Source organism: Glycine soja, chromosome 19 (assembly GCF_004193775.1).
Source record: "Glycine soja cultivar W05 chromosome 19, ASM419377v2, whole genome shotgun sequence".
Lineage (NCBI taxonomy): Eukaryota > Viridiplantae > Streptophyta > Magnoliopsida > Fabales > Fabaceae > Glycine > Glycine soja.
This window is the reverse complement of record NC_041020.1, coordinates 35388260-35402355: the sequence shown is the minus strand read 5'-3', so window position 1 is coordinate 35402355 and position 14096 is coordinate 35388260. Positions and strand designations below refer to the sequence as shown.

The window sequence follows — 14096 nt, the reverse complement described above, 5'->3', positions numbered from 1 at the left end:
ATAAAAATAAATTCTAGAGAGAGAAGAGATGTACTTTGCGTGGTGGCGTTATGGTGGGTCGAGATTGTGTCGTTGTGGTGTGTCGTGTATCTGCGTGAGTATGAGTCGCATTTTGTTTTCCTTTTAAGGGAAAGAGTAATATGACTTGCACGCGTGCGTGAGTGCATGGTGGAGACAAACCGTGAGGAGAAAAAGTATTATTAGCCTGCTACTACAATGATAACGACTAGATATGATGTGAGTTATTTTTTATAATAAAGATATATTGAAATATCTTTAAAAATATTTATTTAACAATTATTTTTAGCTTAAATGATAAGAATTGATATTTTTATTATTTATGGCTTGTAGATATGAAAAGGATAAATTAAAAGAAAAAAAGATCAAGAAAATATCAAAAAGGAAGATTTTTAGCATGTTATCACTTATCTTTTTTTATCTTAATCTTTTATTTTTCTTATCTTATCCTTTTTTATCTTTATCATCTTTTAATTTAAATCTTTTATTTTTATCTTTAAATCTTTATCTTATCTAATATATTTCTTTATCTGTTATTTTAAAAGAAAAAGTTTAAAGTGAAAAAGAGAAAATTAAACCTAATATAATTGGGTCAGGAACATACAAATCAAACCCTAATGCGAGCTGCGTACAACCCGCGGATCCTGCGGACCAAACCCGCATAGTTTGTGTTAAGCGGGACGCGGATCCAAAAATATGACATAACCATGGTCTGTTTAACAAAAATTGATCCGTAACCCGCGCGGACCACAGGTCCCACGAATCAATCCATAGACTTAGACCCGTTTACCCACCCTAATGATAATATTGGTGTGGTACAATTAGCATTCTCCTTTCACAAATCTAATTGATAATTCTAAAAGAAATATTTGTTGCACATCACTATTGTCAGACATTACGTCACATTAGTGTGAAAGTGTTAGAAAACTTGATAGGACAACGTTTTTTTTTTTCTTCTTAAATATGTTTTTATTTTTAATAAATATTTAATTTTTTATTTATTTCCTAATATAATTTTACTTTCAATTGATTCCTTAATAAAATAATTTTTTTATTTTTTATTTTACATATTTTGTTTTAGTTCATGATATATTAAAAAATTATATATTTATTTTCTAATAAATTAACAAATTTTATTTTAATCTATATTAATAACAAATAAAAAATATTTATCATAAAACAAACATAAAATTTATTAATTTATTAGGAACTAAAAATAAATATAAAAAACTAATAATAAAATTATTATTTTATTAAATACTCATCGTAAAACAAAAATTTATTAAAAAATAAATGTAAAATTGAATATTTATTAAAAATAAAAACATATTTAAATTTTGTTTACTGAGTTGGGCAAAAACACCAGCACATGCTAGCGGTTTAAGCGTGCGCAAACTAAATTATTCATTTTATTTTTTTCAAAATCTTTCATTGGTTTAAATATATTATTTTTAGTAATTTTCGCTTTCAATTCTAGTAAAACGGTTTTCATAATTTGTATAACGTTTTTGTAATGTAGAAATGAAAAATGACACAAAACGAAAAGTTTAGACATCATAAAAATCGTAAAAAATTTATAAAAATTAAAAAAGCCTCCTTTTTTTTTATAACCCAAGTAAACTCAGCAAAAGTGGAAAAAAAACAAAAAAACAGACAAGTATGCATCAGCAAAAGTGAAAAACCCTGAATCTGAACTATGATTCATCCCAAATCCCCAATCAAACAAATCATTCACAAGAACAGTTCTAGATTGCCTACAGTCACCTTTCATACAGATGACTCTACACTCATTATTCTAAGGATTACATTCTTTTTTCTTCTTCTTATATTTTATTAATTTTATAAACTTAAAAAAAATTATGATAGAGAACTAGCAGTGATCAATCTTCGCTTATCTCTGAGTGCAAAATTCGCATCCCACAAAGACTATTTGGAACAGAGAATTAACTATCTCGTTTCAGTCCAACGACCATTCGACAAAGCTGCCACTACCCCCTCTCTCTCTCTTCGCCAGTTATTCACACTCACAGTGATCGCAGAAGAATAGAGAATTTTACGAAACTATCTCAATAGAATGCTGGAATGCGTTTCTTTCAAATCGTCGACTCCTACCACCAACTCTTCTCCACTTCCTCCCCCTTCCCACTCTCATTCCGAAGGCAAAACCAAAACCAAAATATCTTTGCTCTGAGCCGAACCCGTTTGTAAAAATGTCTCACAGAATGTTCGTTTTGTTTCCCAGGGAACTCGGCGGAGGAATTCGAAGAAGACACTTCTGCCACAAGCCCAAACGTCTCGGGCGAGTTCCACCGCGCTTTGGAGGCCCACTCCTACAACGAGATCCGGTCCATGGTCCAGGCCCCACCGCAGGTCCACCACATCGACGACGAGGACTCGCACCACCGCCACGTCCTCTCCCAGGTCCTCCAACCCGACTCTCACAGCGTCCACGAAGCCCTCGCGAAAGCAAAACCTAAGAGCAACCTCACGCGCCTCGTCTCCACCTACTTCTACCACAGCGAAACCGCCTCCGACTTCTGCCTCCGCCTCAGCCGCAGCGTCCACCGCGCCCGCCACCTCTACGCGCCGCTCTCTGACCTCCTCGCCGTCCTCCCCGCCTCCGCACCGCCGCTCTCCCAACCGCAATGCGACCGCGCCTACGAGCTCTTCCTCCAATTTGACCGCGAAGAGAATCCTTTCGCGCTCTCCCGCCTCCACCGCCTCCGCGACGACTTCTCCGACCTCAAGCGCGACATCCAGCGCGACCTCCGCAAGTGCCACTCGCGAATCCGCCTCTTCCGCCACAGCGCCGCGGGCTGCGCCCTCTGCTTCGTTGCCGTCGCTGCCGGCACCGTTGTCGTTGCCTCCATCGTCTTCGTACATGCTCTAGTAGGGTTCAGCGCCCTCTCCGCGGCGCCGTTTTGTGTTACGCGGCAGAAGAGGAGGGAGCTTGCGAGGCTGAAGCAGCTTGAGGCTGTGGAGAATGGGACTCTTGTGGTGAATGACATTAACACCATTGATAGCCTCGTTGATCGGCTTCAAACCGCAGTAGAAGGGGATAAGGCTTTTGTTAGGTTTGCATTGGATAGGGGAAGGGAGAGACATCCCATTCAGGAAGTGCTTAACCAGCTTAGAAAGAACCAACCTGTTTTGGAGCATTTGCTTGGGGATCTTGAGCAACATATATACTTCTGCTTTTATAGTGTTAACATGGCCAGATATGCACTCCTCAAAGCGATATGCAGTCATCAAACTCCCTAGTTAGGTCCTTTCAAGGTTTTCAATTGCGGTCATGCTGTCCTTGATACTGCAAAAAATTGCAAACTGAGACCACAGAGACTCCAAAAACCTTGACACTGCAGTCAAAAAATTGTGGTAGTGAACTGATTTTAAAACCTTGGGTCCTTTCCAGCTTATTTTTTCTATTTATTATGTGATGATAGCAGCTGATTCTTGATTTGTGCAATACTTACTGACCCAATAATTAAATGTATAGGTTCTGTTTATAATTTGAGACCGACTATATGATATGTAGTTATATACACCAAATTGACTTGCGTTTTTTGAATGTATTCACCATTTGGTTCATTCATATGAGATAATGTTTCCAGTGCCGAACAAGTGGCCAACCTTTGACTTGCCATCAAATTTTAGATCTTAGATGAAGGATTTTTTGTATAGGGTTGATATTTGAAGAGATTAGGGTCTTATGCTCGGTCATATATGGTATGTAATCAATTGTTAAGCATAATGATGCACTTTAGAGTGATTATGAGTGTAAATTCATGATGTTATCTCTTTATGGCTCTGTTTATAATGCTAATGATGGAGTTCGTTTGGGATTATACCTTTTGTGGTGTTTTAACCATTTTGTCGGTCTGATGAATATTGTTTAGTTACAGATTCTATCCATATGTTACTGTATGGTTGTTTATTTGGCTTTTTAGTTTTCCTCCTGACATATTGGAACAGGAATACACACAATTTCTTTGTTTTTAGTTCTGGTTGACTTTCTTCCTAGTATTCTTGTTATTTCATTTTGCAAAAATATGACAAAACAAAACTATATATTAGTTTCTCTGTCTCACTAAAATTTCCTGTATTACCTATTCTTCAGTTCACCTTATGTATAATTTGAGTTTTTTAATTGAAATTTTGAGCTTTTGATTTTGAGAACAGTTCATCTTATATTGTTATATATCAGTAGCAGATGTCACTTCTGTTATAGGTCATGCTGGTTCATGATCATCTGTTATATCACTTTTATAGTATAAGTGACTTGAACGCCTGTGGCTATTGATGTTCACTAATCATGCTCATGATGACCTAGTGCACAATAAAGAAATAGAAGTGTGTTCATCCTCGGATTTTAAAGTGGGTAACATTCTTCACTATAAAGAAAAAATGATGAATACATTTGTACACAGTGGGTGACTATTAAAATCAACTAAATTGAGGGTGGTAGATCTAAGTATATAAGTGCCTAGTGGGTAAGGGCATAGGTATTGAAATTGCTATTTTTACCTACATGGATATGGTTAGATATTAGTATTGTTTTGCAAGGGGACAAATATTGTAGTTAGTACCCTACCCAAACCTTGTCTACTATTGCCCCTGCTCCCAAATTCCTATTCCAAGTCTAAAACCTAGCTTCTATTATATTGCTCCTGTTCTTATGTGCAGTCCACTATTGTAACTAACCGACTATTGATACTTTTGAGTCTGTAATTCTAACTAGCCAATTGCTGAAATTTGAGCCATGTATCTAACAATAGCCCCCCCCCCCCATTTTGAACAGCTAACAGCAGCAGAGTCTGGATTCTGGAAGCATAGGTTTCACCATTATACATCACCATTTCCTCTCTCCCATGGCGGAAAGGCTAATATCTACACAACCATATGTTATCAACTCCCATTGCCAACCATAGTCTGCATATTCTTCTTTAAAAGTTCTAGTTTCTCCTAATTATTCTGGTATTCAAGTTCTAAAGATGTCCAGCATGTGTCTGAAACCTAAGTCTGCAATATATCACCAAGTGACAAATGTAGTATGGCTTGCTGGACGTGGCATATTAGTAGCCAGGGAATCAACTCCCTCTGTTCCACATGTTTTCCTTGCTAATACTTGACATGAAGTCCATTCACCTCCCTGGCAAGGTCCAAGACTTGTAGTTTAAGCAAATGTGGTGGACTGGTGGACTGGTTGGATTTCTTGAAAGTTTCTCCTCTCCCCCCTTTGGTTCCGCAAATGCTTGGACCTCTGAGGTTTTATTCTGCCACAACAGGTTTGTGCCTTTTCTTCCTTATGTCTTCTTCATCTTCCTTGTTTTCTGGGGCGGTGCATCTCTAAAACAAGTCCTATTGGATGGTGCAGAGAGTGTTTTCCTCTTCCATCCTCACCTTCAGCCTTGGGTCAAATGTCTTTGTTTCCTATGCCTGGATAACTTCTCTTGTATCTGTCTGTAGCCTCCAAGCTGCCAGTGCTTTGCTCATCCTGAGAGCCAATGGGTCAAAGATCGTTTTGCCGTGGTTCTGCTTCTTGATCGCTAGACCTTCATCTTCCCCTTTATTTTCTTGCACCCAAGAACAAGAACTTTCATCTTCTCCTCTGTTCTCTTGCACCCAATCTGTTTCTCATCCCAAAACAGATGTCAATAGTTCTAGATCATATTCCAGATGGAACCGTTTGAGCTGTGTTCTCAAAGGTCCACCAAGTCTCTTTCTAATTGCTCCATTTCCACTCTAGCCACAACTTGAGAGTGCCTCCTCCTAGAGCCTTCACAACCTTTGATAGCCCCTCTTCGATGGGTGTTCCCAAGGCACCGGAATACCACCTAATGCTAATCATTGTATACTATTGTATATTCACAAAATTATGCATGTTTAAAAATTATCTTTAAAATATTTCGTAATATGCTTTGCAAAATTGACTTGGTTTTATTTTTCATTTTTTTAATAAAAATCCTCTATTGACAATCTACATTACAGAAAAATTCATATATTATTAATGTGTTATTTTACCTAAATTTTGAATTAGAAAAAAATATAAATACTTTTGTGCAACATTTGAACTACAAGTCTACAACAAGGTGTAGGAATGTTATGTGTCGAGAATGTCATCTTAAAACTGATTTATATTTAAATTTAGAAATAATTACATTGTTAAAAATTTATTATTTTCACTATTACTGAAGCTTGAGATATGAAAAAAATGAGTTTTTCATATATTTAATGTCAATAATTTATCAAATGAATGATTATGTTATTATTTGATATATGTATGAATGTTGCTAGTTTCTACGAAGGAAAATGTTTTGTACGAAATATATTTGCGTAAAGATGCACCAAGTGTTGTATCCCGTTAAATCAAGTTTAGCTTCGTGTTGTATCCTTTCGTAACAAATAACATTGTTGATTTATTTATTATAGATTTTAATTATATAAAATAAATATCTATTACGTGTAATACACAAATTAAAATACTAGTTATATACACAAATACAAAAATGTTAATTCTTACGAATAAATTTTCTTCAAAAACACTAGAAGGTGATTTCTGCCAAATCCTATCTTATAACTAGTAATTTAGCTTGCTTATTACACATAATGTATATTTATTTTATAGAACTAAAATTTATAATAAATAAATACTTCTAAATATATCAATTATACTATTATAATCAAATTTTTAATAAATAATACTTTTGAACTTATTTTTTGAAGTAAATACTTTTGAACATATAAACTATATTTTATATTTATAATAAATAATTTATATTGTGATATATTATTATTTTTATTATTTATAATTTTAAAAATAATATTAAATTTTAAATTAGAATTAAGATTATTGAAAATGATAGATTGAATGATAATATAAAATTACTTATATTATCACTGCATAGTCTTTAGGTAAATTAATCTATCGAATAATCTTTAGGTCTTAGGTTAGCTTCATCAATTCCTTTTTTTAAAACATAAAAGAAACATTATTTGTGTAACTTTACAAAACAACCGTTTATCTATTTTTTTCTCATTTAATACAATATAAATTATTTTTAACTTCCGTTGTTTATTTATTTATTTATTATTTGAGTTTAAATATGTCATTATTGAGGGACAAATCCATGGGGCAAGAGGGGCCTTGGCCTCCTCTCCCTTAAGATCCTTTATGTATATATGAAATGAAAACAAAAACTAAAATTAAAAGGAAAATCTTAATAAAAGAAAATGTATAAGAAAAATAGGTTTTTGAGTTTTTATTTGTTTAATTTTTTATAGTAGTTTCCTAAAAAAATCTAGTGGATCATATCTCTAATTTACACATAAAATAAATATTTTATTAAATTTATTATGTATTAAAATAATTATTTATTAGAAGTTAGATATTTGAATAATTATGTAAAAAATATTCCACCCCCTTCTCCTCTTTTGATACACTCGTGGATCCGTCCTTGTTATTATCATTATAAGAGATTTATTATTTTAAAATTTTGTTATTATCATTATAAGAGATTTATCATTTTAAAAATTTGAATAGTTTTCTATTTTTAAAGTAATTATGATAAGATTAATTTAACTTTATTTTTCTAGTTTGATGTTTATATTTTCCTTTTAAAAAATTTAACATAAAAGTCCCTAAAAACTAATAATTTAGTAAATTAATTTACTTGACTTAAAAAAATATTTAAAATTAGAATGTATTACAATAATTGTTGTTCAAGATTATCACACAAAACTATAACGCATGTTCTAATATTTTTGTGATAAAAAAATATAGTTAAGGTTTTGTAACAGCTATAGCTCTTTTTATTTGATTAATTTTAATATTTTCATCTTATAAAAATAGTTCAATTTTAATATTTTCATATAATATATAGATATTTACAAAGAAATAACTTAAATCCTAACGGACATGATGCCCAAGTCAAGGTATCTGATAAAAGAAACAAGACTTCCATATGTTCTTGGTATATAAGTTTTTTTTTTTTTATAATTTTGATCCTGGTTAGTTTTTATTTATTTTTAATCTCTGTAAATTTATATCTTTTCAATCTAGGTTCCTATAAGATATTTTGTTAATTATTAGTTCATGTAAATTTACATTTTTTAACCTATGGTCCTATAAGCATGAACGGATCCAAAAAATTTGTTTAGTGAAGGTTAGAAAATAATATTTTTTTATCAATAGAAAAAACAATATATTATATATTTATAGAAGAAAAATATTATAAAATTTTATGATAAAAATCCCAATTACTTAAACTTTTATAAATTACAATCGAGTAAAGGTGTGTGTTTCTTATTGATTACATGTATGTGTTCAATATTATAAGAGAAAAAAAGTAAAAATTAGAAAAATAAAATGATAAAATTAATACTAATTTATTATCTCTTAGTTTTAACTTTCTACATTAATCTAAAAAAGGATTATTTGTGACAGCAACACCTATGGAGACAAAATTATTTTTTTAATCAAATACATATAAGAAGAAAAAAAATCTTTTCGGGACAATTGCCTCCATAGTCCCTAACTTTCATCTATCAAATCAAAATGAAAAAAAAATTGAAAAAACACAAATTTATCAGGATTAAAAATAAATAAAAATAACTTACAAGAAACAATTTTTTTTTTTTTAAAAAAGCATAAGCTTACAAAAACTATAAAAAAAAAAACTTACATAGGATCAAAATTAAAAAGAAAATATAAACTTAAATAGACTAAAGATAAATTTAAGCCAACAAACAAACAAATGCGGGACATTGCTAAGCATAACTACCCAGTTTAGCTAAGGCCTCAGTTCAAGCGTTTGCCTCTCTATGTATTGTAATTTCTCTTCATATAGAAAAATGCTAAAAACATGTTCTTTAACACATTATGATTTTGCCGCTAAACCTCTCATGCAGACTACGGTGATCTTATGATAATGTGTGTATGGTACAAAATATTTTTAGCCCTTAAATTCATCAGAGTGTATATGTCAAACAACATATAATTGTGGTAAAAGAAAATTTAATAAGGATTCAATGAAATAATAAATAGTAAAACAATATGTAATTGCGGTAAAAGAAACGGTAATGAGGATTAAATGAAATAATAAATTAAATAAAAAAATATGTTTAGAAATATAAAAAAGTCAAACAACATTTAATTGTGGTAAAAGAAAAGTTAATAAGATTAAATGAAGTAGTAAATAAGATTAAAAATTTAGAGAAAATGTGTAACATCATGAAATTTTGCTAAATGTAAATCGATGTTTAAATGTATTTATCATATTATTTGATTATATGATTGAATTGGATGAGTTGAGGTATAGTGTGAATTAGTCATGTGTGATTTGTTTCATGTACAAGTTGAGTTATGTGGAATTTTATTGATCTAAGTTAAAATTATGAAATTTCAAATTTTACCTAAATATGTTATGGTAAAATCGTGATCCTAGATTTGTTAACTATTGGATTGCCTTCAAATTTAAACTATAGGTTCATAAACCAAGTCTTCAGGTTTTGACATTGAGATTTGCAAAATAATTTTTGACATCTCTCATAGCGCAAGAAGCGCGCTAAGTGCAATTGCAACCCGAGAAGGAATTGTGCTGAGCGTGAATTGTTACGCTTAACGCAAGAGAAATTGTGTTCAGGGTGAATTTTCGCGCTCAGTGCAAGTCTCAACCCGAGAGGGGTTTGCACTTAGCGCGAAAAGTCGCGCTTAGGGCCAAAAGTGCAATTTTGCTTAGGGAGATGAGCTCGCTAAGCGGGATTTGCATATTATAAATACATTCTTCAGCGTGAAAAACACGATTTCATGCCCCTCCCTCTCAAAACTCCGTCCAAACCACCCTAGAAACTCTTACTCCACCACCCATGACCACCGGTGGCCACCATGAGTCGTCGTTGCTTGTCACTAAACCTCCACACAAAGAGGAATGTTTTAATTGGAGCGAAATCCTTAGAATTCACCTCAAGGATTCGGTGGAGAACAAGCTCTCAATTTCTTTCATAGACTTCTAAGTCTTTCTCCTAGTTAGTTTTAGTTTCTCTTAGTGTCTCTTGTGTTTTGGATACTGTAATAGGGTATTTTTACACTTCCTTTAAAAAAACCCTTGAAAATGAGATGTTATAAAAGTTCTTTTTATAAAATTGATGTTGTTTTTGTGACCTTCGCTGAAACTCGGTCACATTGACATGGTCAGAATTTCAAAATGACATCTCTTTGTAGTAGAACTCGAAACACCCTTTGGCCCTTTTTTGTTTTGACAAAGGTAATTGACTTTGAATGTTATTATTAACCTTGTTTTTGAAATCTATGTTAAATTTCCTTCTATTTGATATATAGAACATTGCTTTTGGACTGACAAACGTGAACGGAAGATGTCTCTCAGCGACGCAGGGAGAAGATGACGGAGAGCTCACGATAGGTGAGAGGAGTTTGTTATAATTTTATGGCTTTGATACCATAATTGGGATCAGGGAACCCAATTATAGGAATGTAGGTTTGTCCCTGTGTATGCTGGTTTTCAAGAAAAACAATGTTTTCGACTAATGGGATGTGATACATCTATTATCGATAAATAACATTATTATTTTTATTAGACTTGTGTTGTTTGAAGACTTAGGGAGTGTGAATCTCAGGCATGAACTATATATGTATGTATGTATGTATGTGCGGAATGTGATTTACTGATGATATTGTCATTAATGACATTAATTGATGCGAGGTGACGTTGATGTATATGATAATGTTGATAGAGTATGATGTTGTTATTAAAGATGATATTGATTATAATTGATATGAGATGTTGTTGTTATTGATGATTATGTTGATGTGAGCTAATGTTGTTGTTGTTGATAATGTCATTGAGATGAGATGATGTTGATGTTGAGCATAACATTGAGATGAAATGATATTGATCTTGATAATGAGACATTGAAATGAGATGTTGTTGACGTTAAAAATGTCATTGTCATGATGTATGTTGTGAATGTACATGGGGGGTGCAGTGACCATGATGGATATCACTGGTGGGAAAAATATAGTGGTTAAAGAGTTTTCAACATTTCTAGAGGAGGATGACTTAGAATTTTTAATTATCCACGGTGAATGCATTGATGATGCCCATGTTTCATACTTCATATTGCATGGAAATAGTATAAACCTTGTCAGTAAGTATTTGTAGTTTCTCGTGAGGGAGAATAATTGTACATGGGGGCATATCACTCGGTTTGGAACTCTCTTGAGACTCAGGTTAATCACCATGAGGGGAGTTTCATGTACACGACAAGGTGATCTCAACACTTGCTGCCTAGTTTTCCTAAGTGAGAGTGTTGCGTGGACACGCTTAGGCTATTTCCCAATGAATGGTATCACATTGCATTTGAGAGTTGAGGTTAGGTGCATGCATCATACTGAGCATGATTGATTGGAATTGTGGGAGACTGATGACTACTTGTTGAGTGTATGTTGGACTAATGAATATTTGTGTATGATTATGGTATTTGTTATGGTATATGCATGTACACGACAAGGTGACCTCAACACTTGCTGCCTAGTTTTCCTAAGTGAGAGTGTCGCGTGGACACGCTTAGGCTATTTCCCAATGAATGGTATCACATTGCATTTGAGAGTTGAGGTTAGGTGCATGCATCATACTGAGCATGATTGATTGGAATTGTGGGAGACTGATGACTACTTGTTGAGTGTATGTTGGACTAATGAATATTTGTGTATGATTATGGTATTTGTTATGTTAATGTTTTCTTATTAATCACGCTCATTTGATTTTTATGTTGATTTCTTTTATAATAAACTCATCCTTGAAATTTTTGTACCGTGTGGTTGGTACCTGTGATGATCGTGAACCTTCGTTCGTGGGAATAGATGGACAACAGTAGAGTACGTGAAGAAGTGAGATTCTTTTGTGGAGTCGTCAAGCCGATGTGATGACGTTGAGATTATTTTGGGAGAGAGTTGTATTTTGTTAATCAACTCCTTCGTAGTTGATTCTATAATTCCTTTTGAATTGAGATGTAAATCACAAATTTAATTATATGTATGAAATAGTTTACTTTCCGTTATGTGAATGTGAATGATGTGTATTGAGTTAATATATATATATATATATATATATATATATATATATATATATATATATATATATTCATTTAAGTAATTGTGCGTTGTTTGGTGGATGTATATCGCCAAAAAATATACTCTCATTTTTCATAAGCATATTAACAGAGTTTTCATTTAAAAAATGAAATTTACGCGGTTTAGAGTAGTGATATTGTAGCGACGAGGCAGATCGTTAGAAAATGCCACGAAGCAATTTTAGTGAAAAATACTTTAATACAACATTATATATTTCCCCATAAAAGTTTTTTCACTAAAATTACCAATTAGTTCTTTAGGTTATAAGTAATTGGATGGAATTTTATCTAGACTATAATATATTTTTCGTCCCTATAAATATCAAAAAGTTTGGAATCGTCCTTGCAAAAATTTTGGTATGATTTTTAGTTCTTGTCAAAATTGAAATATGTTGTTTTTTGGTTTGGAGCTAGGCTTGGATTCGTCCAAGTCTGCATGACATTTTTTAAACTTAAATTATAGGCTAAAATATGTTTTTTGTCCCTATAAATATCAAAATGTTCAGAATCCGTCCTGCAAATTTGAGTCTGATTTTTGTCCTTAAAAAATTGAAATCTGTTATTTTTTTGCCCGGACATAGGTTCTGGTATTCGAACCTACGGATCATTCTTTCATTGGTTCCATTGATGACCACGAAAGTGGATGATTTCCAGAGGTTAAAAACCACCACAAAATGCAAAAAAATAAACCCCACAAATTGATTAATCCTTCTTTCCTAACTTTCTTCATCTTCTTCAAATTTAAATAAAAAAATCTTTTTTTCTTCTCTTTTTTTAAATGTTTTGTTCAATTGCAATGGCTAGCACTACCTTACTAACTCTGTCATCTTCTTTGAATTCTCCTTCCTTTTGACAACCTAACACCTTCACTCTCAAACTTAACGTTACGAATACCAATTCTAATGTTCTATCGCAATCAAATGTCGCTGACAAACTCAACAACCTAACTTTTGAATTCACTTTTCTCTTGGATTAGCCTAGTGGACGGAGAAGATGAAGAAAGTTAGGGAAGAATGAGGTTACGGAATATGGATTTACAAATTTGAGGGGGGGTTTTCTGCATTTATGTGGTGATTTTTAACCTCTAGAAATCACCAACTTCCATAGCCATCAATGAAACCAATGAAAGAGTGATATGTAGGTTTGGATTTACTCAAACTTACGTCCAAGCCAAAAAGTAACATATGTCAATTTTTGGAAGACAAAAAAAAAAAAAGACTCCATATTTTGGAGAGACAAATTCCAAACATTTTGATATTTATAGGGAGAAAAACATATTTTAAGTTTTAGAAAATGTCACATAAGTTCGGATTCATCCGAGTCTAGCTCCAGACAAAAAAAAAACAACACATTTTAATTTTACGAGTACGAAAAATGTAACAAAAATTTTACAAAAATAAATTATGAAATTTTTGATATTTATTGTGAAAAAAAATATATTTTAACCTAAATAAAATTCCATCCAATTACTTATAACCTACCGAACTAATTGGTACTTTAAAGGACTAGTGCTTTAATGATCAAATACTATATAGATTTTAAAGTCTATGATATTAACTTGCAAAAATGGTGTAAAATTAAGGTGATTTAATGGTCTTTTTTTCTCCCTATTTTATATATCCTCTGCTCCACGCCTGATGATTGATGAGAGATGGTGATTTGTTCTCTTGAGAAAGGCAATAATTAACCTGGTAGTTTCATTTTCCTTTAGTACCAATCACACTTGCACCATCAAACTTTAATCTGTAAACTTTTTAATTTCAAATTTAAGAAAAACGCATTTTGAAAAAAGAAAAGAAAGTAGCACAAAGCATCCCTAATGTTTTTTACCTCCTTAAAGGAAAGAACATAACTACTACTATTGTCTATTTGTCTTGAGACACCATCATATGCAATAAATAAGTAACGAACGCGTTTACGTTTTATTCTAT

The 14096-nt window shown here is 32.4% G+C and overlaps 1 protein-coding gene across 3 annotated transcripts; it reads left to right on the top strand.

The window, feature by feature from the left end:
• The first annotated feature begins 1689 nt into the window (after positions 1 to 1689).
• LOC114399019 (UPF0496 protein At3g19330-like) lies at positions 1690 to 5930 on the top strand. 3 transcript variants are annotated; one of them, XR_003663635.1, is made up of 4 exons: positions 1690 to 2177; positions 2261 to 3393; positions 4817 to 5303; positions 5393 to 5930. XR_003663635.1 is itself a non-coding variant. In XM_028361114.1 (2 exons), exons 1-2 carry the CDS (start codon positions 2093 to 2095, stop codon positions 3277 to 3279), a joined length of 1104 nt encoding a protein of 367 aa, XP_028216915.1. In that variant the 5' UTR covers positions 1690 to 2092; the 3' UTR covers positions 3280 to 3863. The 3 variants fall into 3 exon arrangements, 1 of the variants encoding a protein (XP_028216915.1); XR_003663634.1 differs by having other exon boundaries at positions 4817 to 5930; XM_028361114.1 differs by lacking the exons at positions 4817 to 5303; positions 5393 to 5930 and having other exon boundaries at positions 2261 to 3863.
• The last annotated feature ends 8166 nt before the right edge of the window (positions 5931 to 14096 follow it).

Excerpts from the sequence above, each read along its gene's own strand:
- LOC114399019 (XM_028361114.1), top strand. The coding sequence starts at position 2,093 with ATGCTGGAATGCGTTTCTTTCAAATCGTCGACTCCTACCACCAACTCT. Across the intron at positions 2,178-2,260 it reads TTCCCACTCTCATTCCGAAG|GGAACTCGGCGGAGGAATTC; the intron begins GCAAAACCAAAA and ends TTTGTTTCCCAG.